Source organism: Petaurus breviceps, unplaced genomic scaffold (assembly GCF_028583685.1).
Source record: "Petaurus breviceps papuanus isolate PSGF00001 unplaced genomic scaffold, PetGlider_PUasm1.0 90865, whole genome shotgun sequence".
In the NCBI taxonomy this organism is placed as follows: Eukaryota; Metazoa; Chordata; class Mammalia; order Diprotodontia; family Petauridae; genus Petaurus; species Petaurus breviceps.
Window position 1 is genome coordinate 10,712,194 of NW_027187367.1, and position 26,728 is coordinate 10,738,921.

Genomic DNA, 26,728 nt, shown 5'->3' on the forward strand with positions numbered 1-26,728 from the left:
CCACATTTTGTTGTGGTCCACACAAAGGCTTTAGTGTACTCAATACAAGCAGAAGTAGATGTTTTTCGGGAACTCCCTTGCTTTCTCCATAATCCAGCAAATGTTGGCAATTTGCTTTCTAGTTCCTCTGCCTCTTTGAAAAGTAGACTGCACTTCTGGTAATTCTCAGTTCACATATTGCTGAAGCCTAGCTTGCAGAATCTTAAGCATAACCTTATTGGTGTGTAAAATGAGTGCAATTGTTTGGTAATTTCAACATTCCATGGCATGAACCTTCTTTAGGATTGGGACATAAACAATTGAATTTTCCAAATTTGCTGGCATATTGAGTGCAGCACTTCAACAGCATCATCTTTTAGGATTTTAAATAGCTCTGCTGCAATTCCAGTGCTTCCTGTAAGAGCCACTTGACTTCACTCTCCAGGATGTCTGGCTCTAGATCAGTAATGATACCATTGTGGTTATTGGTGATCTTAAGATCTTTCATGTACAGTTCTTTTGTGTATTCTTACCACCTCTTAATCTCTTTTGCTTCTATTAAGTCCCTACCATTTTTATCTTTTATTATGTCCATTTTTGCATGAAAGGTTCCCTTTGTAGCCCTAGTTTTTTTGAAGAGATCTCCTCTTTCCTATTCTGATGTTTTCTTCTATTTCTTTGTATTGCTCACTGAAGAAAACCACCTTATTTCTCCTTGCTGTTCTTTGGAATTCTGCATTCAATTGGTTATATCTTTCTCTTTCACTTTCCTTCTTTCCTCCGTTATTTATAAAGCCTTATCAGACAGTCATTTTGCTTTCTTGCTCTTCTTTTTCTTTGGAATGGTCTTTATTGCTGTCTTCTGTACAGTATTGTAAACCTCTGTCCATAGTTCTTCAGGCATTCTACTAGATCCAATCCCTTAAATCCATTCATCACCTCCACTTCATATTCATAAAAGATGGTATTTATTTAAGGCATACCTATATGGTCTGACAGTTTTCCCGGCTTTCTTCAGTTTGTCTGAATTTTGCAATAAGAAGCTCGTGATCTGAACCACAGTCAGTTCCTGGACTTGTTTTGACTGACTTTATAGAGTTTTTCCACCTTTGACTATAAAGTGTGTATTCAATCTGATTTCTGTATTTATCATCTTGTGACATCCCATGTATAGAGTTGCCTTTTGGGTTGTTGAAAAAGTGTTTGCGAGCTGTCTTGACAAAACTCTATTCTCTGCCTTGCTTTACTTTGTACTCTAAAGCCAAACATGCCTGTTATTCCAGTTATCCTTTGATTTCCTGCTTTAGCATTCCAAACCCCTGTGATGAATGTGACGTGTTTTGGGGTTGGTTTTTTTTTTTTTTTTTTGGTGTTATTCCTACATGTTGTAGATCTTTATAGAAATGAATAACTTTGACCTCTTCAGCATCAGTGGTTGGGGCATAGACTTGTATTATTGTGATGTTGAACTGTTTGCCTTGGATTTAAGCAGATACCATTCTGCCATTTTTGAGATCATACCCCAGGACTGTTTTTCTCACCCTTTTATTGACTATACCTCAATTCCATTTCTTCTAAGGGATTCTTGCCCACAGTCGCATATGTATATGCAGTGATCACATGAATTAAATTCACCCATTCCTGTCCATTTAAGTTAACTGACAACCCAAGATGTCAATGTTTAATCATTCCATCTCCTGTTTAACCACATCCAGTTCACCTTGGTTTATAAATCTTACCTTCCAGATTCCTATGCATTATTGATCTTTATAGCATTGGACTTTCCTTTTGTCACTGGACACATCCACAGCTGAGCTTCCTTCCAGCTTTGGCCCGGCCTCTTCATTAGTACTGGAGCTGCTTATAGTTATCCTCCATTCTTCCCTAGTAGCGTGTTGGGCACCTTCCAGTTAAAAGGAATTGTCAAGGGACATCCTGATACTTCCTAACCTCATATTCTTTTTCTTGAAACTTAGGGGTTTGGTCTACTAGATCTTTATGAATCTTTAGATATAGACTTGTAGTGTCAGCCTGAAAAAGACCTGGAATTTAGGGTCATGTGACTGAGTATATCTGCATCTTTTTGGTACTGACAGCATTGGAAAAAAACTAACTTTTCCTCAGCCAAGGGTAATCATGGTTCTCCAGAGCCATTTAGAATTCATTTAGGAAACCAAAGATTTTTCATTTGCACTTTAAAGCAGACTTTATTTCTGAATATTAATCTTGTGTGCTAATAGCAAAAGAATCTTAATTGCTTATAAGCTTGACTGTTGAATCTCAGTCATGTTTGATGTATGTTTGTTGTACTGATGTTCCAATGATCACTTTTAGTTCATCACCCAATTCTAGTTCCTCATTTTCTATTTCTGGAAGAGTAATGGATCTAACATGCTTCACTTGTGAGGACGCTATAACAACCATGGGAAAGGGCCACCTGTTGGTGAGGCTTGACCTTTAGGAGGAGCAATATAAAAACAGTTCTTGACTCTGCCAGATGATGGTTGGGTTGGGGGAAGCTGAAAGAATTCTCTTCCAGAAAACTGTTCTTGGCTTCCAAACAGTGTGAGTATCTCAGTGTATAGTATAGAGGGCAGAAAGTAAGTATAGCTCTTTTGAGCCATATAAGCCTGATTGAATATCTACTAGCATTTTTCTTCCAAGTAGATATACTCTTTTGCAAAATCAGTTTTAAAAGATTTGTTTTTGACAATAGCTTACATCACTGATATTTGGAAGATGGTCAGATATATGACATGTGACATTCATTTACTAAAAATTAAAAGTGTAAAAGTTATTTATAGCAAATAATAGAAGAGAAAATGTTACGTGCAGAAAGTATCATTTCTTCCTTTACTGGTATGCTCTCCATGTGCTGAGTATTTTACCTAGAAAATTGTCCAGTGTGTCTTACTCTTCATTGCTCTGATGGTTTTTAACATTTTGAAATATACTTTGGACTTTTTAAATCAGGGTACAATCATTATTAATTTGCTGTGACTGATGGGTAGTTGGGCAATAGAGAGTCTTTGGCAGTATAAATATAAAATTGTGCTGTAAAAAAAAGCAAAGGGATGGCTAGGTGGCACGGTGAATAGAGCACCAGCCCTCCTTGGAGTCAGGAGGACCTGAGTTCAAATCCAGCCTCAGACACTTAACACAAAAACTAGCCATGTGACCTTAGGCAAGTCACTTAACCCCAATTGTCCTACCTTCCCCCCTCCAAAAAAAAAGCAGCAAAAATAATCATGAACCCAGATAAGGTGAGAGTAAAAACAGATAAACTGATAAATTAACATATGCTTAAAGGCACTATAGAAAATGAATCAAAATCAATAATTGACATGTATATATAAAATGCCATAGCATCTAAATAATTAAAAGAAAATGTTAATTAAATACATTGAGAAGTTGACAGCACAACTATCATAGTAGATAAATTAAACTTTGTCTTCGAGATTTGGACAACTCTAAAAATAAAGAAAAAATAAGAAGTTGAGGAACTGAAGAGATTTTTAGAATAGTTATGCTAAAACTGACAGTTACTAAATGGGAACAAAAAAGGAAGATATATAGTTCTCATATGGCACTGTTACAAAAATTTACCATGTATTAGGGCATAAAAGTCTTGTACTCAGATATAGAAAAATAAAAATTAAGTGCATCTTTTACTGACTACAATGAAATAAAATTATATTCAGTGAAGAACCTTTGAAGAAAAAATGAAAAATTAGCCTGAGACAGAATAATCATAAATAATTGATGGGTCAAAGAACAAATCAAAGAAATCATAAAATAATTTACTCAAGGAAAAGGATAGTGATAAGACAACATGGCCAAAACAATATTTCTAAATGTTTTCTTCAATAGTAGAAAGAAACAACAGATTAATGAATTGGGCATGCAATCTAAAAACACTAGAAAAGCAACAAACCAAAAAATCCCAACAAAACATCAAATTAGAATTTCTAAAAATCAAAGAAGAGATTAACAAAATTTAAAGTTGATACCATCACCACAAAAGCTTCATTTTCCAGGGTTACCGTTAATCTCTTTGCTGCTTAATCCAGTGGCATTTCTTCAGCCTCTTCTTCCTTGAGCTCTTCAGTTTTCACTACTGTTGACCACCTTCTCTCCTTTCTTGGTACTCTGCCCTTCTTTGGCTTTAAAGTACATTACTCTCTTTCTCTCTCTCTTTTTATTCATCATGTCTATTTGCTTTCTCTTTTCTTTGCTGAATTTTCATGCTTCTTACATCTTCGTGAATATCTCCAAAGGCCTTGTCCTGGGCTGTCTTCTTTCTCAGAGCTCTCTTTGTTGGTGATGCCATCAGCTTCCAAGGGTTCAGTTTCCTCTATTCCAAATCTTTAGATCCAGTAGTAATCTTTTTCTCTTCAGTTCCATTGCCACATTAGTACTGCCTGCTAGCCATTTCTATCTTATTAGTTCCTTAAATTCAGTATTTCCAATATGGAATTAACTCATCATCTTTCTACCTAAAACTACCTTTCCTCAGAACTTCATGTTCCTGTTGAGGGCTACAGCTACCAACCCAGATTCGTGAACTCCAAGTCATCCGTCTTTCTCTTCATATGGTCTAATTTAGGTCCTTCCCCTTCCTCCCTTCCAATCTGTCTTCCACACAGTTGCCAAAAGAATCTTCTTAAAGCTCAACCCTGAGTAAGTCACTTCCTTGCTCAGAAACCTCCAGTGGTTTCCCATTGTCTAGAATATCTGGACAACATTTGTTGTAATGTTATATCCATTGTAACCAGACAACATTATTGACTTGCATACTGACAGAGATTTGTAGTGGCTGGTTTAGGACTCCCACCACAATGAATAGATATGGTATATTTCATTAACTTTTTTAGGCATCTTTATTAGTGATAATGGTGACAGATTTGAAATGGTAGTGTTTCCTTTTAGCACTTGATATATGCAGTCACTATTCCTTGATGTGAAAGAGCTAAGAAGGTAATGAAGTATCTTCATTCCACAAAGTTCAGTGCTGCCATGTGAATGCATTAAATATCATCTTGTGTGACAGATTCTATTAAATTTTGAGCATATTGACCATCATTGCAGCTCTCATTCCCTCTGATCATCTGAATATGGTTTCTGTCTGGACAATGGAATCAATGAGGTGATTTCTTTCTCATGTTCAGCATGCAGAACATTTGCTGGTCACTAGATGGTCTTTGGTACATAGAATCATGCCACTGCTGCTCTGCTTCCTAATTTAGTGAGATCCAATGACTTCTTCGTGTTTCAGCATTTCTGCCTGTATAAACACTGAATCTCACATGATAGTCATGTGTTGGTGGTGTAGCTGAAAAAGTTCAGATGACTCAATACAACCTTGAGTAAAATAACTCTTAAGTGCACATAATCTGTAAGCAAAGGAACAGAAGAAAACAAAAACAAAAAGGCCCCATATAGTAGGCAACCCAGGCAACTGATAAAGAGAGCAGCTTCTAAAGAGTAGGCTGCTTTTCTCATGGAGAAGTAGTGTTAGATAGGAGAAAGAGCTGGAGTCAGAAATTCTGCATTTGGATCTTGTCTCTAACTCTTAGAGGTTTAGTGACCATGGGTAAATCATCTGATGTGATTAGTATACTTTGTAAATTGACTAGGCACTGTGGTTTATTAGAAAGAATGCTAGATGTGGAGTCAGAAATCCAGGTTCAAATCCCACATCTACTTAGCACTTTGGGCAAATCATTTAAGTTCTCTAAGTCTCCCTGTTTTTCATCTGTAAAATGAAGGAGTTGAATTACATCAGGGATGTCAGACTTGGCCAGGCCCTTCCTGGGTGACCTAGATTAAAATGTAATTGGGAAATGTTTAACAAAATAAATAGAACTTCAGCACAACATAGATAATGTTAATTTGTGTTTGTCTAAGTCAGTATGCAGCCCACAGGGATCCATTTCTATTTTGAGTTTGACACCACCAGACTAGATAACCTTCCAGCTTTAAATATTGAGTGCTGGGGAACTGGTATGAGAGACGCCACTCCATGACTGGGTAAAGCATGTATATCTGCATCGCAGATCAGATCGCAGATGTGGCCTTTGTTGCTTATGCAGACACCCATGTTTCATGTTTATTGCAGTGAATGCTTTATCTTTTATTGCCAAGTACCAATGAAGACAGTGTTATCCCAGGCCTGGGATCCCGTCCTACCTCTGACTGACCCATTCATCTCTTAACCTGTCAGTGTTCTAGGAAACTCTTTAAGGTGATAAGATGTCATCCTACAACATCCTGTAGGATGACATCCTAAAAAAGGTGTCATCCTACAACAGTAAATGAAGTTTTGTTATACCAATGAAATCATCAAACTAGAATTTATAATTATACTATTCGTTGATCTCTTCAGTTTTCCAATATGGTAAGACTCCTTAAGTGGGATTTTAAAAAATAAATCCAGTATCAATTTTTAATTAAAATCATCTTTAAAGGTAATAGAAGCAGGTAAACTTGTAAAAAAGAAAGTGAATCACTTGCCTTCCCAGTGAGTGAGGGAGAGGTGAGAGAGAGGGAGAAAATTTCGAGCTTCAAATAAGTTTTTTCCCCCAAAATAAATAAACAACAAATTTGGCGGAATAGATGAATAAAAATAAAGTGAGAAACTCTGGTATGTTTTTGTTTTTTGCCACTTTAGCTTTATAATAAGTCTCTCTAGAAGTTCAAAATTGCTTCAGGTGATAATGGGAACCCATTATTTACACATTGTCATATAAATTGTTATTTGAGGGATGGCTTGGTGGCACAGTGAATAGAGCACCAGCCCTGGAGTCAGGAGGACCTGAGTCCAAATCCAGCCTCAGACATTTAACACTTACTAGCCGTGTGACCTTGGGCAAGTCACTTAACCCCAATTGCCCTGCCTTCCCCTTCCAAAAAAAAAAAAGGCAACCCCCCCCCCCAGAAAAACAAATTATTTGACCTGTGTGAGTGAATTGAATTCCTCTATATAACTGAACATATGAAAACATTTTTTCACTCAGCATTTTTAGTGCTGTTCTGAATTTTGTGTTATCTCTGTAATAGCATAGTATTGAGTGGGGCAAGACATTATGTCTTGAGTGTGGTAAACTTGTTGGACTTGAATATAATCTCTCCATAGTCTTATTGTAAAGGCAGGATTAATAACCAGGACCACACCTATTCAGAGAGCTCTGTAATAAGTGTTTAGTGGCTCTGTAGATCGCTTCCCCTTTAGATAATAAACATATCTCTCATCTTTATATCTGTACTCTCTGGTAAATAAATGGAGGTATGCCATATTGCACAATTCCATTTTACTCAGTATTTTTAAATGGGAAAGAGAATTTTAAACAGTTTGGTTGTTTTAAATATTTTCTTCACTTGTATAACCTGTGTCAAATTGCTTGCCTTCTCAATGAGGGGAGGGAGGGAATTTAGAACTCAAAGTCTGAAAAAAAAGTTAAAATTATTTTTACATGTAATTGGAGAAGAAATAAAATATTAAAAAAAGTTTTTAAGAAATTTTCTTCATTTTACATCCTGCAACTTGAGAACTTTTAAGTGATGTGAAATAAAAATGAGACAATAGGTTTAAAAATACAAAGTACTTTCTATTTCATCATTATATTCATGTGTAAGAAATTAAATCTTATATTCTGGTGACAAATGGACACCAGTGCAAAACTTTTATTTCTCTCCACTTTGTTTTTTTAGTGAGTAGTTAGGCAAGAAGGAAATACCTGGGGATATGAGTATTACATGGAGCCAGGTTTAAAAGTGACTCCACCACAAGTGGTAAGCATAGAGTGGTGGTGATTATACATAGTTATTAATGGTAGATTGGTCATAATCGTCAGATTAGCTTATGTTCTGTATCTGACTGAGTATAGTGTTGCCTTCTTTGGGATTCTGGAATATTGTGTAACTCTCCCTTGTAATTTCTAGGTATCTGGTGACACATCTCATGGGGGCGGATCTGAACAATATTGTGAAATGTCAAAAGCTCACCGATGACCATGTACAGTTCCTTATCTACCAGATTCTCCGGGGACTAAAGGTAGCGTTTCAGCACTAATGATCTTTAAAGTGGTATTCAAATAATAGAGATGCATTTAGATGGTCTCTGTGATAAACCAACAAAGTAGATACAGCCCTCCATGAGGCTGCCCCCTCTGAATTTTAGCACTTAGAACACTCTGATATCAAGGTATATATCATGAAAATGCCTAAATCAGGTGGCTGTAAAATTCAGTGATATTCAATATGTTATAATAGGAAATAATTTACCATTTTCTCTTATATTTTTTAGGCCCAATGTCAGTAATTACAATCTTGTTTTCATAAAGATGTGTTGCAAATAAACTCTGAATTATAGACTCTGTGTATTGTGTTATGTACTGATGTTAAAGAATGTGTTGGAGGAGATATTTTTATTAGTTGACTGACATGTTTTTCTTTTCCCCTATAGTATATTCATTCAGCTGACATTATACACAGAGTAAGTATTTTAACTGACTCTTATTTCCTTTGATTAAATGTAATGGGAGTGGAGGGGTGTTTGGATTTTAGCCAGGTTCTTTTATCAGAACGCAGTGTCATTTCTGTAGACCTTGAATTGCTATTGATAACTACATCTCTAACATTTCTCTAGGCTTAAACTAATGAGAAGGTGATTATATAGTTTATGTATGTACTTAGTGTAACTTGAACTAGGAACTGGCTATAAGATGAAGTTTATCTTATGTGACTGGAAGGTCTCATTCTATATAACAAGTTACAGTAAAAGTGAAAGATTAACAGTGACTGAGTTCTCACCTGTAACTTCAGAAAGAATATTTACAGTGAAAAATAAATTTAATCTATTTCTTATTTATTCCTAGGACCTGAAACCTAGTAACTTAGCTGTGAATGAAGACTGTGAGCTTAAGGTAAGGTAAAGTAAAGATCATAGAATGTGGTTTGCTCTAACTTGTGGCTATGCATTTCATCTATAAAGCAAAAGTGTCTTGTAGAATGGATTACTATGCTACAACTTTTTTTCTTCTGAGAAATTAAGGCTGTCTCCAAGAAAATTAGATCCAGAAATTTTTAACATCACAGAATTTAGTAAGCTGTTTCAAAGTAATAATAAAAATGATATCAGATAAGTTTTGTTGTTTTTTTTTTAAAAGAAAATACTTAAAATGAGGAATTATCAGTAGCTTTGACAGGAATAGCAGCATTTGATAATGATAGTGATTATGGGCACAAAATAGAATAAGAAAATTGTAACCTGGATAAAGAAGTTTTGTGGTAAGGGTGTGGGGGGGTAGATTATGAATTTGTAGCCAAAAGACTTGGTTTCCTATTCTAGTTCTAACAGTCACTACCTGGGTAGCTAGTAGGAAGCAGCTGGATATTTTTGAAGAAAAATGACATGACCAGACCTCTGCATAAATAAGTAGTAGTTCACAGAATAATTCTACAAAAATCGCCAGCCTTTCTCTATATATTGCTAACAAATCCCTGGAAGGAAAAAAGAAAAATTCCATTCAGAAGAACCACAAAATGTGTCTGGTAGGCGCCTACCAACACATACTGAGAACTTGCATATATACAACTACAAAAGACCTCCCCTCTTTCCCCCTTCTTTCATCCTTCCCCACCCTCCCCTCCCCATCTTATACCAAACACCACAATAAGCTTCAAATGGATATATGATCTTAATATAAAAGATCACCTCATTTTAGAAAAACATGAAAGGAGAGTGGAAGGAGGAATCTTTCACAGTGTCTAAGTAAGATTTTTTTAGTAAACAAGGACTAGAAGTGATCATAAAAGATAAAATAGGCAATGTTGGTTACATGAAATTTAAAAGCTTTTCCATAAACAAAAGAAATGCAACTAAAAATAAGAAGAGAAACTGTTGAATGGGTTAAAAAGTCATTGCCTCAAAAACATCTCAAATAGGAATGAGCAATAATGGGGTGGCTAGGTGGCACCGTGAATAGAGCACCGGTCCTGGAATCAGGAAGACCTGAGTTCAAATCTGGCCTCAGACATTTGACACACTAGCCTGTGACCTTGGGCAAGTCACTTAACCCCAACTGCCCTACCTTCCCCCCTCAAAAAAAAGCAAAAAAAAAGGAATAAGGAATAAGGACTGGACCTGTGATTTTATTAAGATAGGGCACTTCCATATGAGGAATCTCGTTACCATTTCAGGCTGGCAACTTCTCTTCAGCTTGTAGTCTTAAAGAGTTACCTAGAACCACATCTCACCAGTCAGATTGGCTAAGATGACAAAACAGGAAAATGACAAATGCTGGAGAGGATGTGGGCAAATTGGAACACTAATGCATTGCTGGTGTAGTTGTGAACTGATCCAGCCTTTCTGGAGAGCAATCTGGAATTATGCCCAAAGGGCTATAAATAATTCCATACCCTTTGACCCAGCAATACCACTTCTAGGGTTGTATCCCAAAGAGATCATAGAAGTGGGAAAAAGACCCATATGTACAAAAATATTTATAGCAGCTCTTTTTGTGGTAGCAAAGAATTGGAAATTAAGGGGGTGCCCATCAATTGGGGAATGGCTGAACAAGTTGTGGTATATGCATGTTATGGAATACTATTGTGCTATAAGAAACGAGGAGCAGATGGACTTCATATTTACCTGGAGAGGCTTATATGAACTGATGCTGAGTGAGAAGAGTAGAACCAGGAGAAATTTGTACACAATTACAGATACAACTATGTGTGATGACCGACTTTGATAGACTGGACTCTTCTCAGCAGTGCAGTGATATAAGTCAACCCCAGAAGACTCATGATGGAGAGAAATGTGTGCATCCAGAGAAAGAACTAGAAAGAACTGAGTTTATATCCAGATGGAAGCAAAATACCTGATCTTTTTCCTTTTCTTGTTTGGTTTTTTGTCCTCTTTACCATTTTTCATTCCATCTGATATAATCCGTCTTTATAACCTGACTAATGCATAATGTGAAAGTATTTACCGATCCTATACTTGACTATATGCCACCATGGAGGGGAGGGGAAGGAGGGGGACAAAATGTGAAACTCAAGGAATTGTGGAATTGAATCCTGTAAACTAAAAGTAAACAAACAAATTTTAAAAATAAATAAATTAATTTTTAAAAAAAGAGAGAGTTACCTAGAGCTGTAATGTCAAACTCAAATAGAAACAGGACCCACTATGCCCTGCATAAGAATCTTTGCATACATACTGACTTAGAAAACCACTTATTAACATTATATATGTTCTATGGTATTTTGTTAAATATTTCCCAATTACATTGCTGCTTACTTCTAGAGCACTAAAAGATTAAGTGACTTGCTCTGAGTCATACAATTACTGTGTGCCAGGGGTGAGACTTGAACCCTAGTCTTCTGCTTCTGGCTTCACCCTCTGTTGTGTCATGCTCCTTCCTGAAAGTTGGATGGCAAACGTATATAAGGACTGGCACAAATATAAAGTTAATGTCCATTACTTAATAGAAAAGTTAGAAAAGTTGTCAAAAGTTATGGTCTTCAAAATAAAAAAAAAATACAACCTGTCAACAACAATGTGAACAGTGCTTCAAATCCCTAATAAAAAGAGAAATGAAAATGAAAGCTTCTCTGAGGTTCCACCTTGCACCCATCAAGTGAGCAAAGTTGCCCCAAAAAAGGAAAATGAAGAATGTTGAGGGAACTGTAGGGAAGGAGGCCCATGTACTATTGGTAGAGCTTTCCATTCTGTGGCGGTCAAAGACATCTAGAAAATTGCTTGCTGTCTCAGGGAGAGGGAAAAGAAAGGAGGGAGAGAATTTGGAACTCAGAACTTTTTAAAATGATTATTAAAAATTGTTTTTACATGTAATTGTGAAAAAATAAAATGTTGTTTTACAAAAAAAGAAGATACCAAGGAAGGTCCCATATATACTAAAATAGTTATAGTAACACTTTCTCTAATATAGAAAATTGGGGAATGAGTGCCCATCAGTTAAGAGATAGGTTTTAAAAAATTATGATATATGACTGTAATGAAATACTATTCATGCTATAATAAATGAAAATATGCAGAGTTCATAGAAACTTGGGAAGACATATATAATTGATATAGAACAAAGCAAGCTGAATCAGGAGAACAAAATATACAGTAACATAAACAAAAATAACATAGGCCACTGAACTCTGACTTGTTGAATTTTGAACTGTGAATTTTTTTTCCACACCTGTTGGAAGGGAATTCAGATAGACAAGGCAGGGGGTAGTGAGGGGGTATATAGAAGAGGGGACAGATGTAAGAGATATTGCAGAGACAAAATGAATAGGACAGAGAATTGTGGGAAATTAGTAGAATGAGAGCTCACAGGGGTTCCTTGCTTATTATTGAGGCCCCTCAAAAAAAATAGAAACAGAAAACAAACATTTTTGTAGAAATCTTCACAATAAAATAAAAATTCAACAGAAATACAGCAAGAAAACCAAAGAACAGCTCAAATACGAATATATTATAATAAGAGAAGTAAAGGAGGTAAGCATCAGAAAAAATAAACTTCCATAAAATATCAGAAATAGTATTAGAAACAAAACAAAAAGTATCAAGCAATATGATTAATATTACATAGATGTTGGGTAACAGAGACACTTGAGGAACTAATGTAAGAACCAAAATTAGCACCCAAATACTCATGAGAGGAATTACAAGAACTATTGCACATATGGGAAAAAAAATAGTTAAAAAATAAGTGGTAGCAACTAAAATAATTACAATAGCAAAATACAAAATGGCAGCCCACTGAAGTATAAAATGAAACACTTAAAATAATTCCACTAAAATCAGTTTGTAATCAGTGCAGGTGCAAGTGATAGATTCCAGGATAGAACAAAGAGAAGAAATTTCATGATTATTGACTTCCCAGAAAATATTGAAGAAGAAAAGTATATGATAACTATATTTCAGGAAACTGTCATCAGGAACTTCCCAGAATTTTTTCTTTAAAAAAAAAAAGGTAATAATGTTCTGCATATAAAATTCACAGAACTCTGAGAAACTCAAAATTCATTTCAACAACTTCACCTTTAGAAAGATAGTGTCCCAAAAATCCAGGCACCAAAATGACATCCATACAAACCACCAGAACTTTTTACAATATACGGGAAATGACCAAAGACATGGGGTCGCAATCGTTGTGCATTTTAAAAGCATATTCCTCCATTTTTCACAGATATAAAAGTTGGGTATTTCAAACCAATATAGTGTCAGGAGGAAAAGCAGCGTATTTCAAGCCTTTGGAACTGAACTGGAGAGATCAGTCAGTAAACATTTGCTAAGCGGCCGTGTGCCAGGGGCTGTGCTAAACATTGGAAATACAAAGAAAAGCAAATTATCATATCCCCGTTCTCAAGGAGCTCATAGTCTAATGGAGGAGACAGAATGCAAAGAGCTACATGCAAATATGCGCTATACACAGGATAAATTGCAGGTAACCAACAGAGGGAAGGCATTAGCATTAAGGGAGCATGGGAAAGGTTTCTTGTAGAAGATGGGATTTTAGTTGGGACTTGAAGCTAGCAGGCAGAGAATTTCAGGCATGGCAGAAACAGGCAATAAAAACGGAGTCAAGAGTCTTGTAGGAGAAACAGCAAGGAGACCAGTTTTACTGGATCTTACAGTTTACAGTTCTTGAAAGGGAATGAAGCATTAAAAAAAATACTGGAAAGGTGGGAAACAGGGCAAGTTGTGGAGGGCTTTGAATGCCAGACAGACTTTATATTTGATCTTGGAGGTGATAATGAGTCATTGGAGTTTATTTAATAGAGAGATGACACGATCAGACCTGCACTTGAGGAAGATAGCTTTGGCAGCCAAGTCGGGGAAAGACTTGAGGCAGGGAGACCAACCAGGAGATCATTGAAATGATCTAGGTATGAGATGATAAGAATCTGCACCAAGATGGTGGCAGTACCAGAGGAAAGAAGAGGGCTATATGCAAGACATGTTATAAAGGTAGAAATGAAAGGACTTGACAGTGGATTGGATGTAGGGGTGGAGAGAAAGGGAAGAATAAAGAATGGCACCTAGATTGCTGGCCTGGGGTATTGATGGTACCCTTAGCAGTAATATAGAAGTTAGGAGGAAGGGAAGATTTGAGGGGAAAGATTGTTTCAGTTTTGTACGTGTTGAATTTAAAAGTCTATAGGACATACCAGCTCAAGATGTCCAATAGGCAGTTGGAGATGGAAGACTGAAAGTCAGCAGAAAGGTTAGGGTAAGTATATAAGATATCATCAGCATAGTGATGATAATTGAATCCGAGAGCTGATGGGATCACTAAGTGAAGTGGAAAGGAGGGTCCAGGACAGAGCCAGATAGGATACCCATGGTTAGCAGGTGTGACTTGGATCAAGATTCAGCAATGGAGACTGAGAAATGGTCAAATAAATAGGAGGAGAACTAGGAGAAGATAGTGTCCTTAAAGCCTTAGAAAGAATGGCAAGGAGAAGAGAGTGACTGGCAGTGTCAGTAGGCTCAGAGAAATCAAGACAGATGATTGTGTAAAGGCTATGAGATTTGGCTATTAAAAGGTTGTTAGTAACTTTAGAGAGAGAGATTTCAGTTGAATCATAAAGTTGGAAGCCAGGCTGTGGGGAATTAAGAAGAGAGTGAGAAGAGAGCAAGTGGAGACACCAGTTGTAAAGGACTTTCTCAGGGAGTTTGGCCACAAAAGGGAGGAGAAATATAGAATGACAGCTAGCAGGGATGGAAGGATCAAGTGAAGAGGTTCTTTTGAGAGTGGAACACCGTGTTTGTAGGCATTAAGGGAAGCAACCAAGTGGAAAAGGAGAAATTGAAGAAAAGAGTGGTGATGACCGAAAGGGCAAGCTACTGGAGAAGAGAGAATGGAATAGGACCACGTTTTCAACTAGAGGAATTTGCTTTTGAAAGAATTCTCATTAGGTGAGGCCAGGGTGAAAGAAAGAGATGATGGCAGAAGACACCTGTAAGATGTGAGTTGAGGAGGGGAAGAGGAGGTTTTCAGTGAATGGCCTCACTTTTTCCCATGTGTATATTTTTCATTTATACTATTATGGGAAATATTCAGTTATTTTATTTGTAATTATAAAAAATTTAAAAATACATAGTGTGGTGAATAAATTATTAGAATACTGAACAAATTGTATATTTAAATATAGCTTGTATTATAATGAAGTTATATGATGCTATTTAAAAGAGATTTGAAATTTTTTAACAGGAAGACATAAAATGATTCAAGAAAGACAAGTAGAGTTAAAAGATCAACATATATACTGAGTTTTTTTTTTAATGACAACAAAACTATTGAGTATATAACTCATTTACATAGTGCTTTAAGGTTTACAGAATGCCTTCTTCCCAACAATCCTGTAAAGTCAGTAGCACAAAATTTTAGCTCCATTTTGCAGATGAGGAAACTAAGGCTTAGAGAGAGGTGGTGTCTTTTTCTTCATTGTTTAGCTAGTATTGGAAATGGGAAGGATATGGAGAGAAGAGAGTTCAGAGGAGGACTTAGAGCAAAAGATTAATGCTTTATTAAATATAAGATTTACTTTTATCACAATGTAAATAGATTTTATTTTATGGTTTTCCATGAAATGTTATTTCTGTTCTATTATTTATTAAGCTTAGTAATATACAAACTTTATATTTTTTTAAATTGGCAGGACTTAGCATGTAATTGAATGTGAAGGTGAGAGAAGGAAAAGAATCAATAAGCATTTCTTAAGTACTTACTATATGCCAGGTACTGTACTAAGCATTAGGGATACAAAGAAAAGGCAAAAAATGCCCCTGTCCTTAAGGAACTTATATTTTAATGGAAGCAGAAATAGGTGTATTCAAGATAACTAGAGCCGATCAAAGGTAACCTAAAAGGAAAAGGCACTCACCGTTGGAAGAACTGGGCAAGACCTCTTCCAAGTAGATAGAATTTGAGCTGGAGTCTTGAAAGAAGCCCCAGAAAAAAGCTAAGAGAGTGGAATTGAGGAGGGAGAGCTTTCTAGGCATGAGGGACAGGCAATGTAAAGGCATAGGAAGTGGTCCAGCAGTACAACTTTAAACAGTTGAGACTTAATGGCGATGACGCTGACAAAATCAACTAAATTAAAAAGTAATAAGTGTAGGTCAAAGACCTTAAGATTGCTTTTGGACTTGTGGGTTTGTGGCTCTGAAGTTAAGGCAGAGATAGATTAGTGCTGGAGCTACGGATTTGGAATCATTTGTGTGGAGATCATAGTTGTGATCAAAGTAAGTGAATTGGATTACCAAAAAATAATTTATAGGAAAGAAAGCCAAAGATACAGCCTTGTGAAACACCTACCATAAATTGTCAGAAGGGGCAAGGAGCCATCATGGTAGACTGAAAGAACAGTTGGAGAAGTAACAGGACAATCCCTGGTCTTCTTTTCCTCAGATCCTAGATTTTGGACTGGCCCGGCATACAGATGATGAAATGACAGGCTACGTGGCCACCAGGTGGTACAGGGCTCCTGAAATCATGCTGAACTGGATGCATTACAACCAGACAGGTATTTCTTGCTGATCATTGTTTAACATGTTATTGAGGTTTTAAAAAAAAAAAACTCACCCACAGGCCTCCTTTCTTCCCCTATTCATTTTTTTTAAAGGTTTGTATATAGTAGCAATCAGGTTTTCATAACTGTTGTTCAAACTGTTGTTTTGCCCTTTTAAATTTTCAGTAACATCTCCTTAGAGTATTTCTCCTTGTGGATAAAAGATCCCTTTGGTATTTGGACAGATCATTTTATTGGCAGACTCTGTCATCCTGCCATTAAAAAAACTTCCTGATGCTTTGTGGCCATTACATTACTTCCACCTTAGGTATAGGTTTTAATGAATTCTGCCTCTATAAAAGGAGAAAGTTGACAACATCAACTTAGAAACATTGGTATAACCTGAGGAATATGATTTTGTCACATAAACTGGATGTCTTTATATAGCAGATATTTAAGATGTTTGAGTTTAAAATGTTCATCCTTGAGTTGTTCAGTTCATTTGTTGCCAAATATACTTTCGTTGCATTTTTATTTCTCTTTCATTTATTTTTGCCTAGTTGATATTTGGTCAGTGGGATGCATAATGGCGGAACTGTTGACTGGAAGGACACTGTTTCCGGGTACAGACCGTATCCTTTAAGAAGTTTTGTTTTCTTTCCTTTTCTTTCAGCCCAAATGAGAGTATATCACCTCGTATGCCATCCCCAGGGATGGTTCTCAGTTGTATTTGCATTCTAGACTTACTTTATGAGGTCCACATTACTACTTAGCTACAGGTCACTTTATACAGTGAGATGGGGGGGGAAATCTTACAAATCAGAAAAGTACATTAAATCTATGGTTTGTCATCTCTTCACAGTGAGTCCCTTATCGCAGTAATCTTACTGCAACAGACCTGAATGAGTTTAGAGTCTATGCACTAAGATCTCTCAGTCCCCATGACAAGCATAGGTTGCTGTATTGCAGATATTAACTTAGCACAAGGTGCTCTTGATAAATTAGAGAACTCTTCTCTGAAATGTTAAATCTCTATTTGTTCTCCCCACTGATACATCGGCTGGCTCTGTGTGATAAGGGTGAGGAATGATCACTTACTGACCATGTGCCTTTCTTTCTTTGAACCTCTTTATTCTTATCCAAATTACCTAATTTTTTTTATTAATTCAGGGACACATTAAGTTGGGAACTAGGTGGTGCAGTGGAATGAATGCTGAGCCTGGAGACAAGGAGACCTAAGTTCAAATCCAGCCCCAGACATTTATGAGTCATGTGACCCTGGACAAGTCACTTGAACCTCTGTCTGCCCGTTTCCTCAACTGTAAAATGCAGATAGATGATAACATCTACCTGCTAGGGTTGTTATGAGGATCAAGTGAGATAATATTTATAAAATGCTTAGGAATCTACCTGGCACATAGCAGGTAGTTAACAATGCTTATTTCCTTCTATCCAATGATGTAGTTTAAGGTTCATCCAAACACCTTTAACTTTTGACTTTCTTCTTTCTGTTGTGCTCCTTTGACCATTTCATTAAACAGCAGTGTTACTAGATTGTGATTTGCTAAAACTCTGATCCATCCCAAATTTGTAGCTCTGGAAGATTGAATTATGGAGCAAAATGAGGGTTGTGAAGGATAGATTATCTGTAAATTTTAGTTACTTATATATGTTATAATTGGCTTTTGGTGGAGGATTCATAATTAATTGCATTTGCCCCAGAACTGACCAGTCATCCTACAGATTCAGAAGCCATTATACCAGCTCACTTGAGAGTGACCAAACAGGTCCTGGGGGAAAAAAAACTGGCCTAAAACTAATGAGATTGACCTAGAAACTAAAATGTTAATTTATTAATTTATAATTGGGGATATGTCTTTATAATAATTATAATATTCATGTTCCCTATTCAGGGTACTTCCTAATACTGTAACTGAGATACCAGATTAAAAAATCATAACATTACTTGGTGAGTATGGTGCCCAAAAGAGAATAGTCTTTTAAATGATAATTCTTATTATAAGTTATAGAATCCCATATGAATTATCTTTCTCTACCAGAGAAGATAATGATGTCCTAATAAAATAGAATACTTATGTCTTCCAAATAAAGGTGCCACTTTTCCCAGAACAAGATTAGATACATGCTGACAGAAGTCCATTACTTGTGGCTCTTGTTTTTAAGTTCTATGATGATTTAATTTCTGGTGTTATTTCCTAATAACTTCCTGGTTGGTCCATGAGTGTCTTTTCCTTCTCTGACCTTTCTCTGATCCACCTTGTACTTGATGGTTTTCCCATGTATATGAATTTGTACTTAATGCACCTCGAAGCATTCTCTTCAGAAACTCATCCTGGGTACTGCTGTCCTTGGCTCATTGCCTCTTCTTCTTGATAGTATGTGTGCACACACACACACACACGCACACGCATGCATGCACATACACACACACACTCTGTACCTCCTTGGACCCAGTTTTCCTGAATGTAAAATGAGGAGTTTGGACTAAATGAGCTCTAAGGTGCCTTCCAATTTTAAATCTATGATTATGTATGTGTGAATATTATATATGCATGTATGTGTGTTATTGTGGATAGAGTACCAGGTCTGGAGTCAAAAAGACCTGAATTCAAATGCCGTCTCAGACACTAACCATGAGACCCTGGGCAGGTTCACTTAACCCTGTTTGCCTCCCCTTTCCTCATCTGTAAAATGAGCTGGAGAAGGAAGTGGTAAACCACTCTAGTATCTCTGCCAAGAAAACCCCAAATAGGGTTAAATAGAGTTGGACATGACTGAGTAGCAACAAGCAGTATTGACTATACCTACCTGCATGCTTGCATACATGTGACTATAATCTTCTAAAGATGAATCTGCTCCCTTGTTTTGTTCCAAAACCCATCAATGACACTAATAGTGAGAACTTTGTGCCAAGATTCAAGACAGGAGAAGGGCAAACTCCTGCTCCTGAATCCTTCATTTCATGTCTGTTTATCCTATACATTGAACTAGACCAACTAACTCTTTACTCAAGATCTTAAAGAAATCTTTGCTGCCATACCATAGATAAAGTGAGATCTAGTTATAGATAGATAACAAAAACTCTGAAAAGAGCCCTTATTAATAGGTTTTTTTAAAAATTTGTAGGGGTGGCTAGGTGGCACAGTGAATAGAGCACCAGTCCTGGAGTCAGGAGGACCTGAGTTCAAATCCGACCTCAGACACTTAACACAAAAAACTAGCCGTGTGACCTTGGACAAGTCACTTAACCCCAATTGCCCTCCCCCCAAAAAAAGCAAAAATAAAAAATTCGTGAAAGTTGTTTCTAACTATTGAGTAACATACCTTTTCAACTAAATATACCTAGACCTTTAATCAAATGTAACTTCCCTAATTTGCCATCCAATACTGTTGTTCCTTGTGTGGTCGCCCTTTCTATATTTGTACTGCTTCATTTACAGATTCACATTAGAAGCACCATCATTTATGATCTTCCTACCTATTGTATAATCAGATTTTACTTCTCTCTCTTTTTTTTAACTTTTGCCAAGTCTGAAAAGAAGCTATTTTGTCAGCAGCTGTTCTTTGGTTACATGGTTTTTGACTAGAAAAGGATTTAAAAGGATGATTTAACATGGGCATAACATTTTTAGTCTCTGTTCTCATTCTTCTTTCCATCAGGTTGCTAGAACTTTTATTATCTACCTTTTTGATAAAATTATATTCCTGCCTCTAGATTTCATGGTAATTCAAGCTTGTATGCATGGGCAGCATCAGTGCTTTAGAAAACAAAAGACTTTCATGTCTTTATATCGTTAAAACATATCTCAATATAAAAACTAACTTCTAGAAAGTACTATTTATACTCAATACACAGTTTTCTTTGTGTTTCTCATATTTTGCTAATCATATCCATTTTAGAACTGGTGGATTTCTGAAGGTATCTTCCTTATTTCCTTTGGAACCCTAAAATCATTTTTTGCCTGTATCATTTTTTTCCTCCCTTTAAGGTCAATGTCCTTCCAGGAAGTGTCTTTTGTTAATAACAAGTAGGACCTTCTGTAAGTGTTAAAGAGCACTGATTCTTAGAGTTAATTATATATTGCTGGCTTGGAATTCTCTGCTCTCTGTAGCTTTGCAAAGGCCTACCATTAAGCTTACTCCAGGTCTGCTGTTTACAGAGAGAGACTGGAATTGTGATGAGCTTGTACCAAAGTGATAAAAAAAAAAAACAACTTAACAACTGTATGAGCATTTAAAGTCATTATATCTGAATTTTTTTTATTATATCAATTCAGTAATCTTGAAACAAGTGAAATAATTCAGAAATATGACCAAGGAAGCCCCAAAGTAAAACAGCCCCATGCAGAAAAAATGTGCGTTATTACACAGGCATTGAAATTGTGGTTTGTCTGTCAGACGTGAGTTAGCACAGCTTTCACGTGGTCTTATTTTCCCTTCCTAGGTGAATTTCTCTCTTCCTTTTCTCTCCTTGTTAAACAGTGAATGGTTACAGAGGATGCTTAGCCAGAAGTTATGATGGCCTGTTTGCCAGTAACAACTGCCCTGCTGAGCATCATTTTTCTTTCAGTTTAGCAGATGTTTTAAGTGCACAGTACTGTGCTTTTATTGGGCATAGGAAACTGTTAACACAAGGACACTCCAACAGAAAAGCCTGGAGTACATACAGGGGAAAGGACAAATGATCTAATTTGGTGGAAGTACATAGATGGAAATGATGCTGGGTAAAGCTGGAGAAGTAAGACAGGGTCAGTTTGTAGAGGGCCATGGATAGCCAGCGAAGAAGTTGGAGCCTTATGTGGGACTGTTGTAATCTATATTGTTATTTTATTGTTGCATCATTCTTTGATATTTCATTGGTTAACAGTTAGCTTGTACCTTTGAGATTATATGATAATTAGACTCAGTGGGTCTAATCCACAATTTTGCCTAGGGATGACCCTGCCCTGTCATTAAAAGTCAGAATATTAGGTAGGTTACTGACACCCACATAATTAAAAGCAAGATTTATTACTTTTGTGTATTTTTTTTCAGGGAAAAATAATCTAGTCTATAAACTTAATACAGTGGTAGAGATTTATTATTTTCTGTTTCACAATTCTCTCAAGTTGCTATGATTGAAGAATGTTAGACTTAACAGTTTAGGTGCATATCTTTTTTATGACTGCTGCCAAGTGAATTTTTGTGGTTTTCTGGGTTGTACTCAATTTAAAAATTGTCTTTAGATAGCAAAATAATCTTTGCAGAAAATGGAGAGAGAACCAAATATAGAGAACCCGTGGTTTAGAGATGAGCCAATAAAGAGCATTTGATATAGATTAATGTGATCCAGTGGTTCATAGTTGTCATGAATTGTTAGGAATGTTTTGCAATAGTTTTCTCCAGCCCAAATGATTACTGGTAAGCTATGTGGTGTAGATATTTTATGGCACCACAGATTAATTTATTGGCTTATATCTTAGCCCAGAGGAGACATTTGTTTGTCCTTGGCAGTGCTTGAAAATTTCTTCCTCTGTATGTTGTTGTCCCCAGGGAGCTTTGAATTTTTACAATAGCACATGTGACTTGACATCACAGAATTAATGCTGATATGTGGTAGTAGTAGTATGAATGTAGATATGAGTGTAGAATTTTCTGGCTTTTTTTTTTTAACAGAATGGAAAATGTTTTCTTTCTTTTTGGAGGACAGTTGGAGTTAAGTGACTTGCCCACGGTCACATGGCTAGTTTTTTTTGTGTTAAGTGTCTGAGGCTGGATCCGAACTCAGGTTCTTCTTACTCCAGGGCCGGTACTCTATTTTCACTGCGCCACCTAGCCGCACCTGTTTTTTTTTTTTTAATGTTTTCTTTCATTTTAAAACATTCTGCAAGTATTAGTCTGTAAGTTGGTGACTCACCCCTATGGAGAAAAGGAAAAAAACATCAACCAAGTCTATATCTGCATTGCTGAGGTGGGCATTTGACCACTCAGAAAGTCTTGAACATTTTATCTCCTTAGCTATTATTTGCTATTCCTTTTGAGGGACCAGGATTGTCTGATATAAGAATGCTAGAGTCATCATAGGCTTCTAGAATTTAGAGCTGTTTAATAATTTTACAGATCATTCAATTTAATCCCTTCATTTTACAGAAGAGGAAATTACTTTCCAGTATGACTGAAATCTACCTCAGCCCTCTAATCACACCCTCGAGTATAGCTTCAGATGTGGGTTCCCCTACCCTCCATATGATCTGTAAAATTATGGAAAAGCCCAGTTATCTCATTTATCCTAGTTTTCTCACATGTATGTCTCATATAAAGACCCATTTTGTAATAACCTCATTTTTTAAAGACCTCTCTTCGTCTCACTATCAAAGTGATTTTAAAATAGAACATTTGTTCTGCTTGCCTCTGTTAGAGGACAGACTTGTCAGAAGTTCTTGTTACAAATCCCAATTCTCACAGCAGAGATTTTGTAGATTGATTTCACTGAATGTATATATAAATCCAGCATTATTTCTGGGAATTATTTTCATAAGTACATTATTAAACTGTCTTTTTGAAAGCTTAGTTTTATCTCATAATTGAGGTAACTGTAAGTTGTCAGCTATACATAGAGATGTCATAGAATTTCAAGGTGAATATCTTAGATCATATGAACCAATAATGTCATCTCTTCCCTTCTACCCATAAACCACTCCCATCCCCTTATAGGGTAAAAGTTAAATTGATTTGCCCAAGATCACACAACTAGTTAGTGGCAAAACTGTAACTGAAACCCAGGTTTCCCAGTTATTGGACTAGTGTTCTAAACTGACTTTTTTGTAAATTGATTCATACATTAAATGAAAAGAGAATAAATGGTGCCGTAAAACCTTTAGTAAAGCAAATAATTATAAACTGATTTATCTGACTTGTTGGTTAGATGTTTATCTTTCTCAGGGACTCTTAATCTGGGATGTCTGAACTTAAAAAAAAATATCTTGAAAACTTTCAATGTGATAGGTTTCCTTTGTATTTTTATTTTATTATATTTTTAAAAACATTATTCCAAAAAGAAGTCCATTTGTTTCATCAGATTGCTAAAGAAGGTCCATGACACAATGAAGATTCAGCATTGCTGGTCTTTTCTTAAAGTAAGGTATACCTGTCCCCTTTTCTTTCCCGAATAAGTATGCCTTCTCATAGCTTTTAGTATACAGGTGTCTTGGAATGGAGGCTTGGTGCTAAAACCTGGATATTTTTCTAAAGATTTGTCAACATTTTGTACTGTAAGCCCTAAAATTTTTAATCTCATAAAGTAATGGATCTCAGTGAATCCATACTGATTTGCCTTTGTTTTTCATGGAATATAAGTTGTTTTAATTAAGAATTCTCTTTCTTTGGACTGTTGCTCATTTCTGATCTATGTTGGGGGAAAGCTTGAGGCAAGATGCCAATAATCCTATTAATAAAATTTTGTAACCCTAAGACATATGCAAAGCAATGATTTCTTAAAATTAGGAGGGAACCTCTCTTTCACATATTGTCATTAACAGAAACATTTAAATGTGCTTCTCACATTCATTCAAGGGGGTGGCATATCTTTTTTCCTTATCATTTTGTAGAGTCTGAGACTAATTTAAAGATATAAATGATTCATGAGACTAAGTATTCCTAAGGGTGGAGCCATGGGGATCACATTGAAACACCCCAGTGTCTACCACCACTCACCAGCCATCATCCTCTGTTAGTCCAATTCGGTTTGGGGACTGGCCCTGAGCATTCTGACATCAGCCCCCAAACCTAGTTTAGAGCTATAGCTGCTTACGTGTGTTCTCCCAGAGTGAGAATCTATATACTCCTTGTGCCTGATGCAATAGAGTTGTTTGTACAGAATTTGCTTAAATGCTAAGTACTTTTGTGGTACTTGGGAAAAAACATCAAGATACCAGCAGCAGGTAAGAAATAGAATTATTTCTTTATCATAAAAAGATTTACTTTAATTATTTTTTTCCTTCAGCCTTACCTTGACAATAAATACTGCTCATCAAAACTTAAGACCCCTGGGCCCTCTTCCCAGGAGGTACATAACCAGCAAAATGTAAAAGGTCCATATTTTTTATTACTAGCCTTTATTCTCATCCAAAAAGTATTGAATCTTAAAAGGGTTTGAATTAAAGGGAATCAGTTTATGGTTGAACACTAAGTAGCTAGAGCCAGGGAGAAAGTTCAGGTTGAGTTAGTGTGATACTTTATCATCATTTGTTGATAATTTCATCATCTGTAGTACTTCAGATTTTTTAAAATTTGTCTTCTTAGAATTACTCTGAATTTTAATTTAGCTTTTCTTTCTTTGCCAATAGGGAAGCTGAGATAGAAAAGAGGCAGTCTAAGATAGGGTAGCTAGGTGACTCAGTGCAGTGGGTAGAGTGCTGGGCCTGGAGTCAGAAAGACCTGAGTTCCAGTTCAGCCTCAGACAGCTGTATGACCGTGAGCAAGTCATTTATTTAACCCTGTTTGCCTTGGTTTCTTCTTCTGTGAGATGAACTGGAGAAGGAAATGGCAAGCTCCTCCATTATCTTTGCCAAGAAAACCCCAAATGGGGTCACAAAGATTTGGACACAACCAAACAGCAACAACAAAAAATCCAATGATGTGTGGGGCTAAATTTGGAATATTTATTTTAATTCTAACTGAGGTGGTGGTGTTTTTTTTTAATGAAGAATAGTTTGAGTGATTTTACAAGATACTCTTCCGCTTCCTTTTTAATTTCCCTCTGTATACAAGGCTGATAAGCTAAAACCAAATAGAACCCTCTTCTATTAGACATTCTAGCCAATTCAGATTAATTTGGTGTGTAGTTGGAGACTGTACCAGGAAGTGTTGACTACTAGAGGTGAAGGTTGGTTTTTTTTTTTTATTTTATGGTTTACTAGATAAAGAGCCATTGAGGATGTATGGATTTTGCCAAGCATTCTGCTTCATTAGGCTTTAACCTAATGAATCTGACCAGCTTTTTTAGTGTACCTAGAAGGAGCATGTAGAGGGGGAGTGCCCTCTACTGGCTATTAATATTTATTGTCCTTTGCTGTCTATCCAGAGGATGTAATTCACATTATTTGCCCTTATGATCTTAGTGGTCATGATATTATCACTCCACAAACGTTTTATTTAGTCCATGTTTGCAAGGTATGCTCACAGATAGATAGGCTGTGCCCCTAGCAGGGCACTGCCCTGCCTCTGTTTGTGCCGTGCTCATTAATGCTCATAGCTTAGACAACTACTAATACTTTGGTGGAGGATGAAGAGCTTAAGTACATGGATTGAGAATCTCTTGAAAGAGTAATGGTTTTGTGTTCTTAATTATGACCATCACAGCAAAGTACCAGTTATAGTAGTTTAATTTCCTTGACAAATGATATATAAAGTTGTAGCCAGTGTATAATATGAATGTAATCTGGGCGTGCATATTATGGCATTTGAATCTTCTAAAGGAAGTGCATGTTCTAACTGATCATCTTATGGAAACCTGATATAGTGGAATTTTCCATTTTGTTTTTATTTTGGTGTTTCATTTTGATTTTGTCCCAACATTTTCCTTTATAGTCCACCATTAGATATTGATCAGTTGAAGCTCATTTTAAGACTCGTTGGAACCCCAGGGGCTGAGCTTTTGAAGAAAATCTCTTCAGAGTCTGTGAGTTGATGCTTTGATTGTCAATGTTTGCCCTCTTGGGAATCCAATATGAGTCTCTGCTTTGCCTTTCATGGATCTTTCAGCTTAGTCTGTACTTTACCCTAGGCGTGTCTATCAGTATCTATATGCCTTTTGTGGGTTTATCAGCACTTCAAGGATGTTGCTGTAGAAATGTGTCTCTCTCTCACTCTTTCTTTTTCCTAGTCTCTGTCTCTAGTCAATTCTTGGGTTATGTGAGTCTCCAGTGCTGTAGTATCTATTCTCCCTAGATTAACAGGATTTAAGATTTCAGCTTATTTCAAGAAATAAATAGAAAATTCCCTATTTACAACTGGTACACAAAACTAGCATTTGTGTGATCCTTCTGAGAAGTTTCAAATGATGCCATGTTGCAGTCCCTCTTTGGGCAGATGTTTGTTCTCGGCGCATGGGATCTACTCTAAATTGCTTATTCACTCAAGGAATAGAATATGCATCGTTAGGACTGTAGGACACCATAGACTACCTTTAAAGTCAGAAGTAACATCCCAAGTAGGT

The 26,728-nt window shown here is 36.4% G+C and overlaps 1 protein-coding gene across 4 annotated transcripts in view; it reads left to right on the forward strand.

The window, feature by feature from the left end:
• Nucleotides 1-26,728, forward strand: part of MAPK14 (mitogen-activated protein kinase 14) — a 97,779-nt gene that overhangs the window by 60,967 nt on the left and 10,084 nt on the right. For 2 of the 4 annotated variants that reach the window (XM_069073536.1, XM_069073534.1), the window contains exons 4-9: nucleotides 7,921-8,032; nucleotides 8,444-8,473; nucleotides 8,856-8,903; nucleotides 16,413-16,527; nucleotides 17,073-17,144; nucleotides 26,112-26,191. In XM_069073536.1, the coding sequence (XP_068929637.1) occupies nucleotides 7,921-8,032; nucleotides 8,444-8,473; nucleotides 8,856-8,903; nucleotides 16,413-16,527; nucleotides 17,073-17,144; nucleotides 26,112-26,191 (457 nt within the window). The remainder of the gene's footprint in view (nucleotides 1-7,920; nucleotides 8,033-8,443; nucleotides 8,474-8,855; nucleotides 8,904-16,412; nucleotides 16,528-17,072; nucleotides 17,145-26,111; nucleotides 26,192-26,728) is intronic. The other 2 variants (XM_069073535.1, XM_069073537.1) reach the window with 1 other exon arrangement.